Source organism: Salmo salar, chromosome ssa06 (assembly GCF_905237065.1).
Source record: "Salmo salar chromosome ssa06, Ssal_v3.1, whole genome shotgun sequence".
NCBI lineage: Eukaryota > Metazoa > Chordata > Actinopteri > Salmoniformes > Salmonidae > Salmo > Salmo salar.
Window position 1 is genome coordinate 24,519,130 of NC_059447.1, and position 16,944 is coordinate 24,536,073.

At 43.6% G+C, this 16,944-nt stretch overlaps 1 protein-coding gene across 7 annotated transcripts in view; it reads left to right on the forward strand.

Annotated features, from left to right (window-relative positions):
* The first annotated feature begins 262 nt into the window (after positions 1-262).
* Positions 263-16,944, forward strand: part of LOC106593977 (C-Jun-amino-terminal kinase-interacting protein 4) — a 59,388-nt gene continuing 42,706 nt past the window's right edge. For 6 of the 7 annotated variants that reach the window (XM_045720020.1, XM_045720022.1, XM_045720021.1 and 3 more), the window contains exons 1-2: positions 264-817; positions 11,569-11,689. In XM_045720020.1, the coding sequence (XP_045575976.1) occupies positions 518-817; positions 11,569-11,689 (421 nt within the window). In that variant the 5' untranslated portion in view covers positions 264-517. Of the gene's footprint in view, positions 818-11,568; positions 11,690-16,944 lie in introns of all 7 variants that reach the window. The other variant, XM_045720023.1, reaches the window with a different exon arrangement.

Below are 16,944 nucleotides of genomic sequence, written 5' to 3' on the forward strand. Positions count from 1 at the left end.
TCACGTGAAAGTCTATTCAGCTGGGCTGCGTTCAGTAAGTTTTGCGTTCTGGAACATTCAATTGAACAGAAACGGTGCTGTACTGAACGACCAGTTGAATAACGGGGAGATTGTGGGTTGGGGAAACTGAGGTATAATAAGAACGGTTGGGGAACACTGCCCTTTAAAGCGTCACTCCTTGCTTCAAGCCACTCATCGCCACACCCACCAAACGGGAGCAAACGTACAATAACGTTTTTGAAAACGTGTCATTCAGTACAAACACTTATTCAACGTAGCAAACGTTCAAGCGAACTGAACGCACCTCTCTTGTGAAAAGACGAAACTGGAGGAAAAAAATAATCCACGTCTATCGAACGCTTCCAGGGAGGTACTATTGCACGAATATTGTCATTTCAATTGAAGCTTTTAAAGGGAATACGCATTACATTTTCGTAAAGAAAATAACGGAATTCATAGTGGCGGGGTAAGTGTAAATCCAATTCACAGGACCTATTTGTTCAAGGAAGGGAAGAAAATGGAGTTGGAGGACGGAGTAGTGTACCAGGACGACCCGGGGACATCGGCTATGATGTCGGAGCGGGTATCGGGCCTGGCCAACTCCATCTACCGCGAGTTCGAGAAACTGATAGGAAAATACGACGAAGACGTGGTGAAAGAACTGATGCCGCTCGTCGTGGCTGTGCTGGAGAACCTGGATTCGGTGTTCGCAGAAAACCAGGAGCATGAAGTGGAGCTAGAACTGTTAAAGGAGGACAACGAACAGCTCATCACGCAGTATGAACGGGAGAAAGCGCTGAGGAAACACGCAGAGGAGGTGAGTCCGGGCAGCGAACGACGGAGAGAGAGGACATTGACAGCCGATTTGAAACGCTGCCTCTCGCTGCAAGGCCACTCAAGCCAGTGTTTTTCATCATCAAAGCATCCATACGGATGTCTATGTGTTGTGTAGAACATGCACGTGGTGCAACGTTGTCAACAAGGGATACCCACGAGGCAAATAATCTTATATTGTGTAAGGAGAGCCACGTTCGTAATATCAGCTCCCCAGTTAGATGAGTAACTGCATGATTAGTTTAGCATCATGCTAACAATAGCCTACCCATCCATGGTGGATTGATTCACAGTAGCCTCAATTTCATCATCACGCACTAACACGCGCAGAATGCACGCGACCGAGATGTTTTTCTCCTCCAACTCCTCCATCCTTTTTTGTCAGACTGTTTGCCTGCTTGGCTATTGTAGTTTACAGAAACAGCTGTCAGCCTCCTCTCACTTTGCATGTAAATATCTTTAGTATATTGTTTCTTCTCCAGAGGTAGACAGAGACACTGGGAGAACAGTCTTCCTGTCACGGTAAATCCGGTCATGGCATCAGAAACATCCCACCTGTGTTCTGCTCTCACAGCCATTAGCTCCTGTCTAGACCAGTGATGTGTTTTAACCATGTATGCCTGACAGGGGGTGCTGTATTTAAGCCACCCAGCAGTCATCTTGGTACTTATCAATTGTATGCATTTATCAATGTCTACATTCGTTTCTGACACGCATATTATATTACAGACACTTCAATGCATACTTTAAGTAAGTCAGGTGAGAGGCAGCCTCACCGCTCTCAGACTGACCATCAGATGCAGACCATCAGTCCCAGTAAAAAAATGCAAATGATTATGCTCACTCAGCAGTGCCTTGCAAGTAATACAACAAATGTTATATTACCAGTGTGATCATATGTTTTCAATATAATTTCTAAATGGTCTGTGAAGAACAACATTGGCAGGGCAATTCAAGCATAGCCAACATGCAGTGATGATGTATTGGGCCTATAGTCTACTGCACAAACCTCCTTGCTACAGAACTGTTTTTAATTGGTTCATGTTGCATAGGTTTAGGTAAAAAAAAAAATCTGAGTGGTAGATCTCAGATTGCATTTTGACTCAAAGTGATCTTGAATCAGTAAAGGTTGGTGACCATTGCTCTAAACTAAAGCATCAGTAATCAGACAAGAGTATAGACAAATACAGTCAGGCTATTATACAGCGTCCATAAGTGGGCAGCACTTACCTATTGTAGTTAGGAAAACCCTTAACTGTTTATGAATGAGTAGTTACACATTTACATTTATGAGAAGGGTGAATCAGGCCTCATGTTATAGAGAGAAACATTCCTAATCGGGGCAAGGTACATTGGACACACAGATGCTGTATTGTACCTCAGAAGCAGCAGGTTTAGTGACTCAGCAGTTTATCATGACTGCTCATCAGATGGAGAGAGGAGGGGAGGATGAGGTGAGAAAGGACAGAACAGAATTAAGAGGACAGGACAAGCGAGTGGAGAAGAGGACGGGAGAGGAGGAGAGATAAAACAGAACTGTGTTTTACTGGCACTTGCAGTATGAAGGGCTTTCATGCTATTTCTGTAGTCACACCTTTCTCACTGTATCATCCTGAATGAGTTGTTACTTGAGTAATCATGACATTGCTACTCAAATATGTAAAAATCTAAAATCATCCGGAGTGTATAATACTGTGAGAATAAAGTTCCTTCTGTCAGTTCCATCCGTCAGTCTGCATCGTTGCAACTGCTTTGGATATGCGTCTGGGCGGCAGGCAGCCTAGTGGTTAGAGGCAGGCAGCCTAGTGGTTAGAGGCAGGCAGCCTAGTGGTTAGAGGCAGGCAGCCTAGTGGTTAGAGGCAGGCAGCCTAGTGGTTAGAGGCAGGCAGCCTAGTGGTTAGAGGCAGGCAGCCTAGTGGTTAGAGGCAGGCAGCCTAGTGGTTAGAGGCAGGCAGCCTAGTGGTTAGAGGCAGGCAGCCTAGTGGTTAGAGACAGGTAGCCTAGTGGTTAGAGGCAGGTAGCCTAGTATTTAGAGTGTTGGGCCTGTAACTGAAAGGTTGCTAGATCAAATCCCTGAGCTGACAAGGTAAAAATCTGTCGTTCTGCCCCTGAACAAGGCAGTTAACCCACTGTTCCTAGGCTGTCATTGTAAGTAAGAATTTGTTCTTAACTGACTTGCCTAGTTAAATAAAGGTTAAATAAAAAGATATGTGTCTTAAGCTCCTCCCTCTAGTAAAGGTAACATCTTAAGCTCCTCCCTCTAGTAAAGGTAAAGAAATAGGCATCAGGAATAGAAGAGGAATTTAGCATCTGTCCAGGCCCATACACAGAGTAATGACCCTACCTCAGTGGGTAGAACGATCACCATAGAGCTAAAGGTTGCCTTGCCCCTACAGCAGACCTAGGATCAGCTCATCCCACCACAATTTTTACCTCAGCCAACTGAGCTTTGATAAGTGGTTACAGACAACTTCATCCAAGACTCCGAGACTGGGACTACAGAGAGACTGACGGTCTGAATCACATCCAGTTCTCCTTCACTAAGACTCAGGGCCAGGCAGCAAAAGGTCCAACAAGCACACACACAAGGACACAAACCAAAAAACACAGAAATAGGTCAAACCAGACTGGGCAGTGCAGTTCGGCTTCACTTGCTGCACTGCCCAGTCTGGTTTGACCTATTTCTGTGTGTTTTTGGTTTGTGTCCGTGTGTGTGTGTGCTTGTTGGACCTTTTGCTGCCTGGCCCTGAGTCTTAGTGAAGGAGAACTGGATGTGATTCAGACCGTCAGTCTCTCTGTAGTCCCAGTGCTGTTTCAGGCCCCTCAGCTCTGTCCAGGCTGTGACACAGAGACAGTGAGACACACACACATTCTTCCAGCCCGCCTTGGGTTTCTTAATCCCAGGAAGCCCTGTGTTCCCCAGAAAAGATGCAGATGAGGAGGAGGGGGGGTGGGGACCGAGGTTTTGGTATTGTAGGCTGTGCGGGTTATGATTTCCAGGTCATGTGATCCATTGTGATGGCCAGGGCTCACTGAGAGGGAGAGACCTCCCTGTGCCTTGGCTTCTATTATGTACTCTTGGGCCTGGTGTTGCACCGTAAACCTTCCCCATTTTACTCAATATTGACCTACTCTGTTTCCAAGGGAATGGTTTGTCAAACCCTCTTGGATTTTATCCAGCAGAAAATAAAGAGCAACATCTGTTCCCCTAATGTCTTATAGGCCACTCTGAAATATATAAAGGAAAACGCCACATTGCTGCTCAAGTACCTAAGTGATGTTATTATATCAACGTTTCCACCCTTAGGTCTTCATCAGCCAAAAGTACCTGGATGTGCATGTGTTCTTCAGCTTTTATAGGCCACTCTGCCACGCATTGATTCTGTTGTCGGTATTTAACAGATCGCTCAAATCGAAAACACAAACCTGGAAAAATAAAAAAGGGTGTTTGGGTGTGTGCATCTTCTCACCACTATGAGGAATAAAGTCTCCATGATATAGTAGTTTATCACGCAGTTTCCTTTGTAAAAATGATTGATACACTGTTTGACTGTTTATAGAAATGTGAGTTAGCGTAAGTAGGTTTCACTCCAGTTCGACATTAATCCCTATGGTGTGGTTATAAACTGCCACTTTACAGACATGTGGCAAGTAATACTTCATCCTTAACCAATGTTTTGAATCACTATGAATCCACATGGATGCAAACAATGTCCGCTCCCTCAGAGGTGGCACCACCAGTTCAAAAGCGGTGTGGCAAAATTCGTCTGCGTCTTTTCTGGGGCCTGGAGTTTTTCCTGATCATGACCTGGTCAGGTAAAACTCTGGGTCCTATTCGTAGGCTATGACAAAATATTGTTATTATACACAGCTTCCATTTTCATCTGTGTTATGACTATAGGCCTGTGGTTTTAATTGTCTGGTCATGTGAATTGAAAACAATCTTGACCTAAGGTGGCTCAAACTATCACAAACCTGGTTGTTATTCATTCTGAATATAATATCAAAAGAGCCATAGACAACAACTTCTGTGGACAACATACTCTGTAGTTTAGTGAACTACTATAGCAGGGCTGAGCGTTCTGCAAAGAATGGTTACAATGACTTTAAATATGATTTACACTCTACACACACACACACACACAATGTTAAGCAGTGGACTTTGAAAAATAAATACAGACAGGTTTCAATGTAGAAAGTATACATTCATACAGCCTAGTGAAGCAAAGACACAGCCAAGGCTTGTTCATCAGAGTAGTGACTGACTCATCTACAAATCTCCGTGCATCATATGTAACTAGGCCTACTCATTATTATTTGTAAATTAGTCAGTCACCATTTACCCACAATGCATTACATATAAACAGAGCAAAAAAAATTATCTTCCCCTTTTCAACACACCCTGTCTTTCAAAGATGATTCGTAAAAATCCAAATAACTTCACAGGTCTTCATTGTAAAGGGTTTAACACTGTTTCCCATGCTTGTTCAATGAACATGCACCTGTGGAACGGTTGTTAACCTCTCTAGTATCATTGGGACGCTAGCGTCCCACCTCGACAACAGCCAGTGAAATTGCAGGGCGCCAAATTCAAACAACAGAAATCCCATAATTAAAATTCCTCAAACATACAAGTATTATACACCATTTTAAAGATAAACTTCTTGTTAATCCAACCACAGTGTCCGATTTCAAAAAGGCTTTACGGCGAAAGCACACCATGCGATTGTTAGGACAGCGCCTAGCCACAAGAAACCATACAGACATTTTCCAGCCAAGGAGAGGACTTGCAAAAGTCAGAAATAGCGATTAAATGAATCACTAACCTTTGATCTTCATCTGGTTGTACTCCCAGGACTCCATGTTACACAATACATGTTTGTTTTGTTCAATAAAGTCCCTTTTTATGTCCAAAAACCTGTGTTTTATTGGTGCGTTTAGTTCAGTAATCCGAAGGCACAAAGCGCGCTCTCAACATCCAGACGAAAAGTCAAAAAAGTACAATAAAGGTTTGTAGAAACATGTCAAACGATGTTTAAAATCAATCCTCAGGTTGTTTTTGTCATAAATAATCAATAATATTTCAAAATCTTCGTCAATAGAAAAGGAGAAACAAGAAAGGCTCTCTCCCGATCAAACGCTGGGCTCATGTCTGGAAATTTCCACTGTCCACTCATTGAAAGTGCTGTATCTCCCTCATTTTTCAGAGTAAAAGCCTGAAACAATGCCTAAAGACTGGCCACATGTAGAAGAAGCCATAGAGATAGTGAACTGGGTCCTAAGTCTTTGTATGGTGGATAGGCTTTCAATGGAAAAACAGCCTTTCAAAATAATAGTACTTCCTGGATGGATTTTCCTCAGGTTTTTGCCTGCCATATCAATTCTGTTATACTCACAGACATTATTTTAACAGTTTTGGAAACATTAGAGTGTTTTCTATCCGAATATGCATATCCTAGCTTCTGGGCCTGAGTAGCAGGCAGTTTAATTTGGGCACGCTTTTCATCCAAAATTCCGAATGCTGCCCCCTACCCTAGTGAAGTTAAGTCACTAACAGCTTACGGACAGTAAGCAATTAAGGTCACAGTTATGAAAACGTAGGACACTAAAGAGGCCTTTCTACTGACTCTGAAAAACACCAAAACAAAATTCCCAGGGTCCCTGCCCATCTGCGTGAACGTGCCTTAGGCATGCTGCAAGGAGGCATGAGGACTGCAGATGTGGTCAAGGAAATAAATGACAATGTCCATACTGTAAGACGCCTAAGACAGCGCTACAGGGAGACAGGACGGACAGCTGATCGTCCTCGCAGTGGCAGAGAACATGTAACAACACCTGCACAGGATTGGTACATCCGAACATCACACCTGCGGGACAGGTACAGGATGGCAACAACAACTGCCCGAGTTACACCAGGAACGCATAATCCCTCCATCAGTGCTCAGACTGTCCGCAATAGGCTGAGAGAGGCTGGACTGAGGGCTTGTAGGCCTGTTGTAAGGCAGGTCCTCACCAGACATTACCGGCAACAACGTCGCCTATGGGCACAAACCCACCGTCGCTGGACCAGACAGGACTGGAAAAAAGTGCTCTTCATTGACGAGTCACGGTTTTGTCTCACCAGGGGTGATGGTTAGATTCGCATTTATCGTCGAAGGATTGAGCGTTACACCGTTACACCAAGGCCTGTACTCTGGAGCGGGATCGATTTGGAGGTGGAGGGTCTGTCATGGTCTGGGGCGGTGTGTCACAGTATCATCGGACTGAGCTTGTTGTCATTGCAGGCAATCTCAACATTGTGCATTACAGGGAAAACATCCTACTCCCTCAAGTGGTACCCTTCCTGCAGGCTCATCCTGACATGACCTTCCAGCATGACAATGCCACCAGCCATACTGCTCGTTCTGTCCGTGATTTCCTCCAAGACAGGAAAGTCAGTGTTCTGCCATGGCCAGCTAAGAGCCCGGATCTCAATCCCATTGAGCACGTCTGGGACCTGTTGGATCGGAGGGTGAGGAATAGGGCCATTCCCCCCAGAAATGTCCGGGAACTTGCAGGTGCCTTGGTGGAAGAGTGGGGTAACATCTCACAGCAAGAACTGGCAAATCTGGTGCAGTCCATAAGGAGGAGATGCACTGCAGTACTTAATGCAGCTGATGGCCACACCAGATACTGAGTCTTACTTTTGATTTTGACCCCCCCTTTGTTCAGGCACACATTATTCCAGTTCTGTTAGTCACATGTATGTGGAACTTGTTCAGTTTATGTCTCAGTTGTTAACCTCCCTGGGCAAGGTACAGCCAGTGGAATCGCGTGGCGCGAAATACAAATACCTCATAAATGCTTTAACTTCAATTTCTCAAACATATGACTATTTTACACCATTTTAAAGACAAGACTCTCATTAATCTAACCACATTGTCAGATTTCAAAAAGGCTTTACAGCGAAAGCAAAACATTAGATTATGTCAGGAGAGTACCCTGCCAAAAATAATCACACAGCCATTTTCAAAGCAAGCATATATGTCACAAAAACCAAAACCACAGCTAAATGCAGCACTAACCTTTGATGATCTTCATCAGATGACACTCCTAGGACATTATGTTATACAATACATGCATGTTTTGTATTTATATCAAAAAACAGCTTTTTACATTAGCATGTGATGTTCAGAACTAGCATACCCACCGCAAATTTACTAAATTACTCACGATAAACGTTCACAAAATACATAATTATTTTAAGAATTATAGATACAGAACTCCTTTATGCAATCGCGGTGTCAGATTTTAAAATAGCTTTTCGGCGAAAGCACATTTTGCAATATTCTGAGTAGATAGCCCGGCCATCACGGCTAGCTAATTTGACACCCACCAAGTTTGGCCCTCACCAAACTCAGATTTACTATAAGAAAAATTGGATTACCTTTGCTGTTCTTCGTCAGAATGCACTCCCAGGACTTCTACTTCAACAACAAATGTTGTTTTGGTTCCATATAATCCATAGTTATATCCAAATACCGCCGTTTTGTTCATGCGTTCAGGTAACTATTCGAAGGGTGACGCGCGAGCGCATTTCGTGACAATTGTTTTTCAAAATATTCCATTACCGTACTTCGAAGCATGTCAAACGCTGTTTAAAATAGCGATAATATTCCAACCGGGCGACGTTGTATTCATTCAAAGGCTGAAAGAAAAACATGGAGAATTCTCATGAACGCGCATCTCCAGTGTCACTGTCCTCAGCCTGACCAGTAACAAACAGAGCTGCTGTACTTCGCCCAGAGACTGCAGACATCTCATTACACTTTCTGGCGCCTTCTGAGCGCCAATGGAAGCCTTAGAAAATGTCACGTTACAGCACAGATGCTGTATTTTTGATAGAGAGGCTACAGAAGGACAATAAATTGTCAGACAGGGCACTTCCTGTATGGAATCTTCTCAGGTTTTGGCCTGCCATATCAGTTCTGTTATACTCACAGACACCATTCCAACAGTTTTAGAAACTTTAGAGTATTTTCTATCCAAATCTACTAATTATATGCATATTCTCATTTCTGGGCAGGAGTAGTAACCAGTTTAAATCGGGTACATTTTTTATCCGGCCGTGCAAATACTGCCCCCTAGCCCCAACAGGTTAAATCTTGTTATGTTCATACAAATATTTACACATGTTAAGTTTGCTGAAAATTAACACAGTTGACAGTGAGAGGATGTTTCTTTTTTTGCTGAGTTTAGATGTTCTCGACAATGGATATTGAAAACATATTTCACCCTTCAAGACTCTGCTTGCCTAGACTCACTGCACTGCTTCCAACAACACATTGTTGGGACATGAGACGGTCGATAAAACACCAACGTTTCAGATGACACAAACTGACACTGGTAGTAATCCAAAAGAAATTATGCAATTTTAACCATCGGTTCAAGAAGTATCTCTGGGTAGGCCAAGGGGCCCGTTCAGAAGAACAACATTAGATAACTAAAGTGCTGCAGTGGAGAGTGGAGATGATGACAGGGCAGCCCGTTTCCCAAATGGCACCCTATTCCCTATATAGTACACTACTTTTGACCAGAGCCCTAAGGGCCCATTTGGTGCACTACATAGGGAATAGGTTGCCATTTGGGACGCAATAACTGTTGAACCACATTAACCAGAGTCCTTATGAGGGGTAATATGAATCGTGGGGATATGGAATGTTCCACGCTGTAATTCCTCATATGCATCCTCTCCTCTCTCCTTTCCTCTTTATTGTGTCCATCCTTCCCAGCATAGGTTGGTTCCCTTGTGCTCACTGTAGGAACTGATTTCCTGTCAAATCCATATATTCAATTATTAAATCAACTACTTTCAACATTTTAATTGAAAATAATGTACCCCTTTTCATGAAGTAGATTTTATTGAATGTTACTCATTCTGTTGCACTATTTTAACCAAACCTGCATTACCAGTTCATATCAGTAGGTGTCACTCTGCTTTAGCTAGTCGAAAAAGATGGCTGCCTGTCTCTGTAGTTGTGAAAGTTATGGTGGTGCTAGAATCCACAAATTCACTCTTTATGGTTGGACAAAAGTGTGTTCATATTGTCTGTAGACTGCTCTGCGGTGGAATTTGTAGATTTTGTACTTTTGAGACAGTAAAATTTGCAACACAAACCTTTGTGAATAATCACCAGCAGTGCAAATAAAATAATATGTCAACGAACATTACTGGACTAACAAACTGTCTGACTAACCTTTCCAGGAACTTCCGTATCCATTGTCCTTGGGTAGCAGCAGCAGATCGTTTCATCTTCTTTATCCTGTGCCAAACACTTTATTCAGTGAGTCTAAATCATAATGTTAGCTGCTGGCTGCATGATTGCATCAACCTAGCTAGCTAATGTTAGCTAGCTAGCTATCTAGCAAGGCTACTCTAAAGCTAACGTTAGTAGTTTTGTTAGCTAGCTAGCTATAGATTGGATCAGTCTAGATAGTTTTAGATGACTAAACTGCTTTTATTAACTGCTTTTATTCACACATGCCTTGTTTTCCATGAGAATGTGTGTTCGCTCTCTGATGAGGAGGGTTTCCACTAGATAACACGACCACAAAGTCAGATTACTCCAGGATTCCACACTGGAGAGGAGCGTGAGCGAAGAAATAAACCAAGTCCAGAGTCAAAAAACGATGTGCTGGTGCAACCAAACATAGTTGCTGAGAGGCGTGGTTGATTAGGCTCTGTAGGCTGTAGCTAGGAGACCACTGTGACTGACAAGTGAATCCACCTGTCACAGCAAGCATGGGGGTTACCACGTGAAATCCCAGGGACAGGGTTTTATTCACTAAAACATGTAAACGAGCTGAAATTGGGGGAGGTACTATGTCAACTTGTCCAATAAGAAATGCCTGCTTTCATTTCTGTTGCAAAATGTTTTTCTATGACGTGAACTATTGAATTTGTCTGGTAAACATGTTCAATGCCGCTGCATTCACACCAGATTGAAGTACTGGGGCAAATGCTGTCTTGCCACACGTTTTCCAGCGGCTTTGCGCTCCCTGGTTTGTTCTTCTAGGGGAGAGGAGCACAGAAGGCCTGGATAATACAGTATGGTGGCCAGATGATTAGCTGCGGCCTTTCTAGCTGTGTTGAACGTTACAGGTAGAAATGTATTGTATAGAATGTCATGGCTTTGTTCAATGACTAAAAAATATCATTATCTGATGTACTGTAGGTAGCTCTAATTTCAATGCATCTACAAATGTGAAAACAGAAAAGAAGAAAGGAGAGGACTGAAGAGAGGGCTAGAGTAAAGGATTACAGCTGGCAGGATGTGGAAACACACACACACCACACACACACACACACACACACTGGCTTTCTGTCCAGGACACACTTCTCTGACACACCAGGAGGATGTGGGAGGGGAGGGGACCTGCCTTTCCTGGTGAACAGAAGACTTCCAGATCCTGGTCTCTCTATCCTGTGGGAGTCTAACGTAGTAGTAGACATCCTGCTTCTTAGAGTGTAGTCTAGACTATGTTGTGGCAGTAGATACACATGTACCCCTCTGCATAACGTACAGAGGGGTCCTGTCTTTGGTCAAATAATAATTCAGCTTTCTATATTCACAGTGTCTCTTTGTGTTATGCAATGTGTGGTGCGTGTGTGTGTGTGGTGTGAGAGAGTGGTGTGTGTGTATGTGTTACTGACGAGAGAGAGTTACTGAGAGTCCTCTGTGTGTCTCTGAGCAGAAGTTCATGGAGTTTGAGGACAGTCAGGAGCAGGAGAAGAAGGACCTTCAGAACCATGTGGGCAGAATGGAGTCCCACTCCCGCCAGCTTGAGCTCAAGATCAAGAACTACGCAGACCAAAGTAAGTTTACACACCACTCACTCACTCCCACACACTCTCTCTCTCACACACACACACACACACACTCTCCCACACACTCTCTCACACACAAACACACACACACACACACTCTCTCACACACACACACACACACACACACACACACACACACACACACACACACACACACACACACACACACACACACACACACACACACACACACACACACAGACTGAAACCCGAATCAACCCGTTACCCTCCACTTGCGCGTTCACATGCACCTCCGCCATTAGCACAAGTGTCCTAAAGCTGAGTGAGTGAAAACTATCGAGGGTGTAGGGGCTTGTTAGCCCCTCCGGTAGGCACTTCGACTGAGCCTGCAACACTGCCTGCTCCATAGCAAAGTGCAATCCCATAAAGCACTGCGTTATTTTTGAGTTTGCCCAATTTCACACAAAAGAATGGAGAGACGTGCCTTATGCGTTTGTTTATGTCTAATGTCGAGACTTGACACATGTAAAAGATGAAATACCTCCCAAATTAAATGTTTAACTGTTGCTGAGGTTTAGATTTTATAAAACGACAGGGTGGATTTGTTCATTTGAATTTCATGCTTGTTTTATTATTTAAAAGTGGAACATGAATTGCATCATTTAAGTCAGGAGTGTGTCCTGACGTTGATGGGTTACTGATCCCCTCGCCACTCTCTGGAAGTCACCCTCAGAGTTTCATCAGAAACACGTGACAACGGAGTGATTTGGATAGGGGCGAGGAGGTGGTTTGGGATTCACCATCTCACTCCTCTTTCTCCTCTCTCCCTCTCACACTGAATCCACACATACATTACCCACCCACACACCTAGGTACATACATGCATTTCACATCATTGGTATGCCTACCATTTTGCACACAGCAGTCCATATATAGCATCTCCATGGAGCCCAGTGCAAATGTATTTCCATGGTATTCTCTGCCTCCGCTTTTCTCGTCTCCCATTAATCCCTCTGATAATTAATTAGACACACACACACACATACACACGCATGCGCGCGCGCGCACACACACACACACACACACACACACACACACACACACACACACACACACACACTCATTCATTCACACTCTTTTTGGGTGACAGTAATGGGATTACAGGATTACTGTTACTCCCATCCTCTTTAAGTGGCATCCTTTAGGGAACACATGCATCCACAGTCTGATGTGATAGCGCAAACCCCTGTTAGCAGTGACTTATTGAGGAGGAGAGAACCATAGTTTCATAAACTGACATACTGCTGTTGTTCTTCAGTCTTAGGAACATGCCAATCTGACTGCCAGTTCCTGCTTCAGCCATTTCCTTTATTGTTGTCATGCGAAACAGTTACTGAAGCAGAAACAGACTGGCAATCCAGGACTGGGAAATGCAGATCGTAACGGCACACGCCCTGTGTGTATAAACAGTCACGAGTCCCATCCGTGTAGTTAACCATCTGTAGAGCACGCTGCCCTGGCTGCTGCCACTCCCAGTCTGTGGTGAATAATTCATGGGTCATTATGTTGTTCCAGACAGGCGTTCTCCGACCAGGGCAGAGTCCACAGCTACTCTGTGTAGAGTAGCCCACAAGCTACTCTGTGTGGATAGTCTTAAACTGCAGGCATCTTCTCTTACTTGCCCTCCTACTTCAATTGGGAAGCTTGTATGAAAGGAGAAGATGAGTGGCCTTTCAGATCCGTGGTTACTTTGCAGGACAATGGTACACTAGACTGCTGTTTAGACATGGTGTGTATCTGCAGCAGGGTTGTGGTCAATTCCAGTAAATTCTGGAAGTACACTGAAATTCCAATTATTTTCAATGCTTTTCAGTTATGAAAATTGGATTTTGGTTTACTTTCTGAATTGCCTGGAATTAAAATGGAATTGACCCCAACCCTGATCTGCAGACACAACTCTTGGTTTCTTTGGCAATGGCGTTCATTGTCTTTTGTCAAAAGAAGCAGAATATTGCATAGATGCAGTTCTTCCTCTCACCCAGTCCACCCAACAGAGTGAGCCAACGTTCTAAACACACTAACTCGGTCTACATCATACCCACTCTCGCCACTCCTCAGGGAAGGAGCTGTCCTGCGGATGCCTGCAGGGCAGGCAGACATATAGGCCCGTCCCATAGCTGGCCACAGTCACTGTGGTTCGTATGAATGGCTGGGAAGTATTTCCACCACAATGTGTATGTTAATGTAATACACTGCACTGATGCTTAAAAAATGTGATGAATCAATCCATCCATATGGTGACGGTTAGGCACCAGGCTAGACATGTACAGTATACATGGTAAATGAGTGCAGTTGTATAGCACTTACAGTATATGGCTCTGGCTAATTAGACCTAAGACAGGGAAGACCTGAATGGAGATCAGAAGACAGTTAGCTACTATTCAATAATGCAGTATTTACATAGCCTATACTCTTACGTACAGATCTGAGAGCCGATCTATCCTACCGAACGAACGAACGAACGAACGAACGGTCAGAACAACCTGTCCTCCTCTATGTGATGTGGAGTAGTGGTCCCTCATTCAGGAGATGTGTAATGGCTTCATATAATATCAATAACACCACATGGAGATGATGTTAATTAGGGAGATGGGGATGGGGCCCTTATCATGTAATATACAGTCAGATAGAATGAATTCATTGGTCCCTGCTATGTTGATCAAAGGGAATTCATCCACCAAAGAGGATCTGATCATGCTGTAATGAAGACCCATGAATAACGACATGCTGCACCCACTACTGGACTGCACTGCACTGCCAGTCCGATGACATCATCATAAATGGCCCACCACCACAGCCTTGTGTGACATGCATTCCTAGTGCCAGTAGGCTACATCATGGAAATGGTACTGTTGACCTTGTTGTAGTGGTGCCATGTTCCCATGTTACATCATTCTCCCAGTACGCAATTATCTGACTTTACAGATTATTGTAGGGTTACCCCTGTACCAGAACATCACCATGAAAACCTCTAGCCGCTTCAACTCTGTTTCATCTAGACACAGAGTTGAGGTGCTCTGTTTCATCTAGACACAGAGTTGAGGTGCTCTGTTTCATCTAGACACAGAGTTGAGGTGCTCTGTTTCATCTAGACACAGAGTTGAGGTGCTCTGTTTCATCTAGACACAGAGTTGAGGTGCTCTGTTTCATCTAGACAGAGTTGAGATGCTCTGTTTCATCTAGACACAGAGTTGAGGTGCTCTGTTTCATCTAGACACAGAGTTGAGGTGCTCTGTTTCATCTAGACACAGAGTTGAGGTGCTCTGTTTCATCTAGACACAGAGTTGAGGTGCTCTGTTTCATCTAGACACAGAGTTGAGGTGCTCTGTTTCATCTAGACACAGAGTTGAGGTGCTCTGTTTCATCTAGACACAGAGTTGAGGTGCTCTGTTTGATCAGTATTCATCAACAGCACATATAAATTCATCACATGAAGTTACCCCGCCCTTATTTTCCTTTCACATCAGAAACAGACACAGCATCCCTCTAGAATAGTCATGGCATTTTCAATTCAAACATTACCATAACATCACAGCAGTATTTTCAATTCAAACATTACCAGTGTCCCAGCAGCGTTTGAAGAGTGTTAATGTCAGTGTAATTGATAGTATCCCTGTGCTGTGCTCTGGCTGTTGTGCTGCTCAATGCCAGGTTTAGGCTAAACCAGACAGACTAATGGGAGGATTAAGGTTTTTTGTCACGTCTTAAATCGGGCCTATTTAAAATCCTTTGAGAGAGATTACCTCCTCTCAGTACTGTGAGTTCCCCGCCCCATTGGCGTCACTCAGCATTCTGGTGTCTGATGGCTTATTACTGTTGAACCGAGGACACCTAGTGGCAGATCATTGTCATTACAGGGAGTAGAGTATAGCTAGTCCCACATCTTTCCATGTTGGGCTGCTTTTAATTGATGTTGATAATGTGGGCTGGCTGTAGTGGCTATAACAGCATTGATAACAGACACAGTCGTCTCTCTGGAAACACAAGAATATGAAAGTATTTTATCTCAGTTCAGAGCAGTTCTATTTGTGTGGTCATTGAAGCTTTACCTTTTGTCACAATATGGTGTTACTAATGACTCATTGGTTAGCCTCTATGCCTGTGTGTTTCCTTATAAGAACAGCTACTCATTAAACAGCTGACTAGACTGGCATTGGATAAGACTGACTGACTGACATCATCTGACTGACTGACTGACTGTCTGTCTGACAAACTGATCATCTGACTGACTGACTGACTGACATCATCTGACTGACTGACTGTCTGTCTGACAAACTGATCATCTGACTGACTGACTGTCGACAAACTGATAATCGGACTGACTGTCTGTCTGACAAACTGATAATCGGACTGACTGTCTGTCTGACAAACTGATAATCTGATAATCTGACTGACTGTCTGACAAACTGATAATCTGACTGACTGTCTGACAAACTGATAATCTGACTGACTGTCTGTCTGACAAACTGATAATCTGACTGACTGTCTGTCTGTCTGACAAACTGATAATCTGACTGTCTGTCTGACAAACTGATAATCTGACTGACTATCTGTCTGTCTGACAAACTGATAATCTGACTGTCTGTCTGACAAACTGATAATCTGACTGACTATCTGTCTGTCTGACAAACTGATAATCAAACTGACTGTCTGTCTGACAAACTGATAATCTGATTGACTGACTGTCTGACAAACTGATAATCTGAGTGTCTGACAAACTGATCTTTTGTCTGACTGTCTGTCAGACAAACTGATAATCTGACTGTCTGTCTGACAAACTGATAATCTGACTGACTGACTGTCTGACAAACTGATAATCTGACGGACTGTCTGTCTGTCTGACAAACTGATAATCTGATTGACTGACTGTCTGACAAACTGATAATCTGACTGTCTGACAAACTGATCATTTGACTGACTGTCTGTCTGACAAACTGATCATCTGACTGACCGTCTGACAAACTGATCATCTGACTGACTGTCTGTCTGACAAACTGATAATCTGACTGACTGACTGTCTGACAAACTGATAATCTGACTGACTGACTGTCTGACAAACTGATAATCTGACTGATTTACTATCTGATAATCTGACTCACTGTCTGTCTGACAAATTGATAATCTGACTGACTGTTTGACAGACTGATAATCTGACTGACTGACTGTCTGACAAACTGATAATCTGACGGACTGTCTGTCTGTCTGACAAACTGATAATCTGA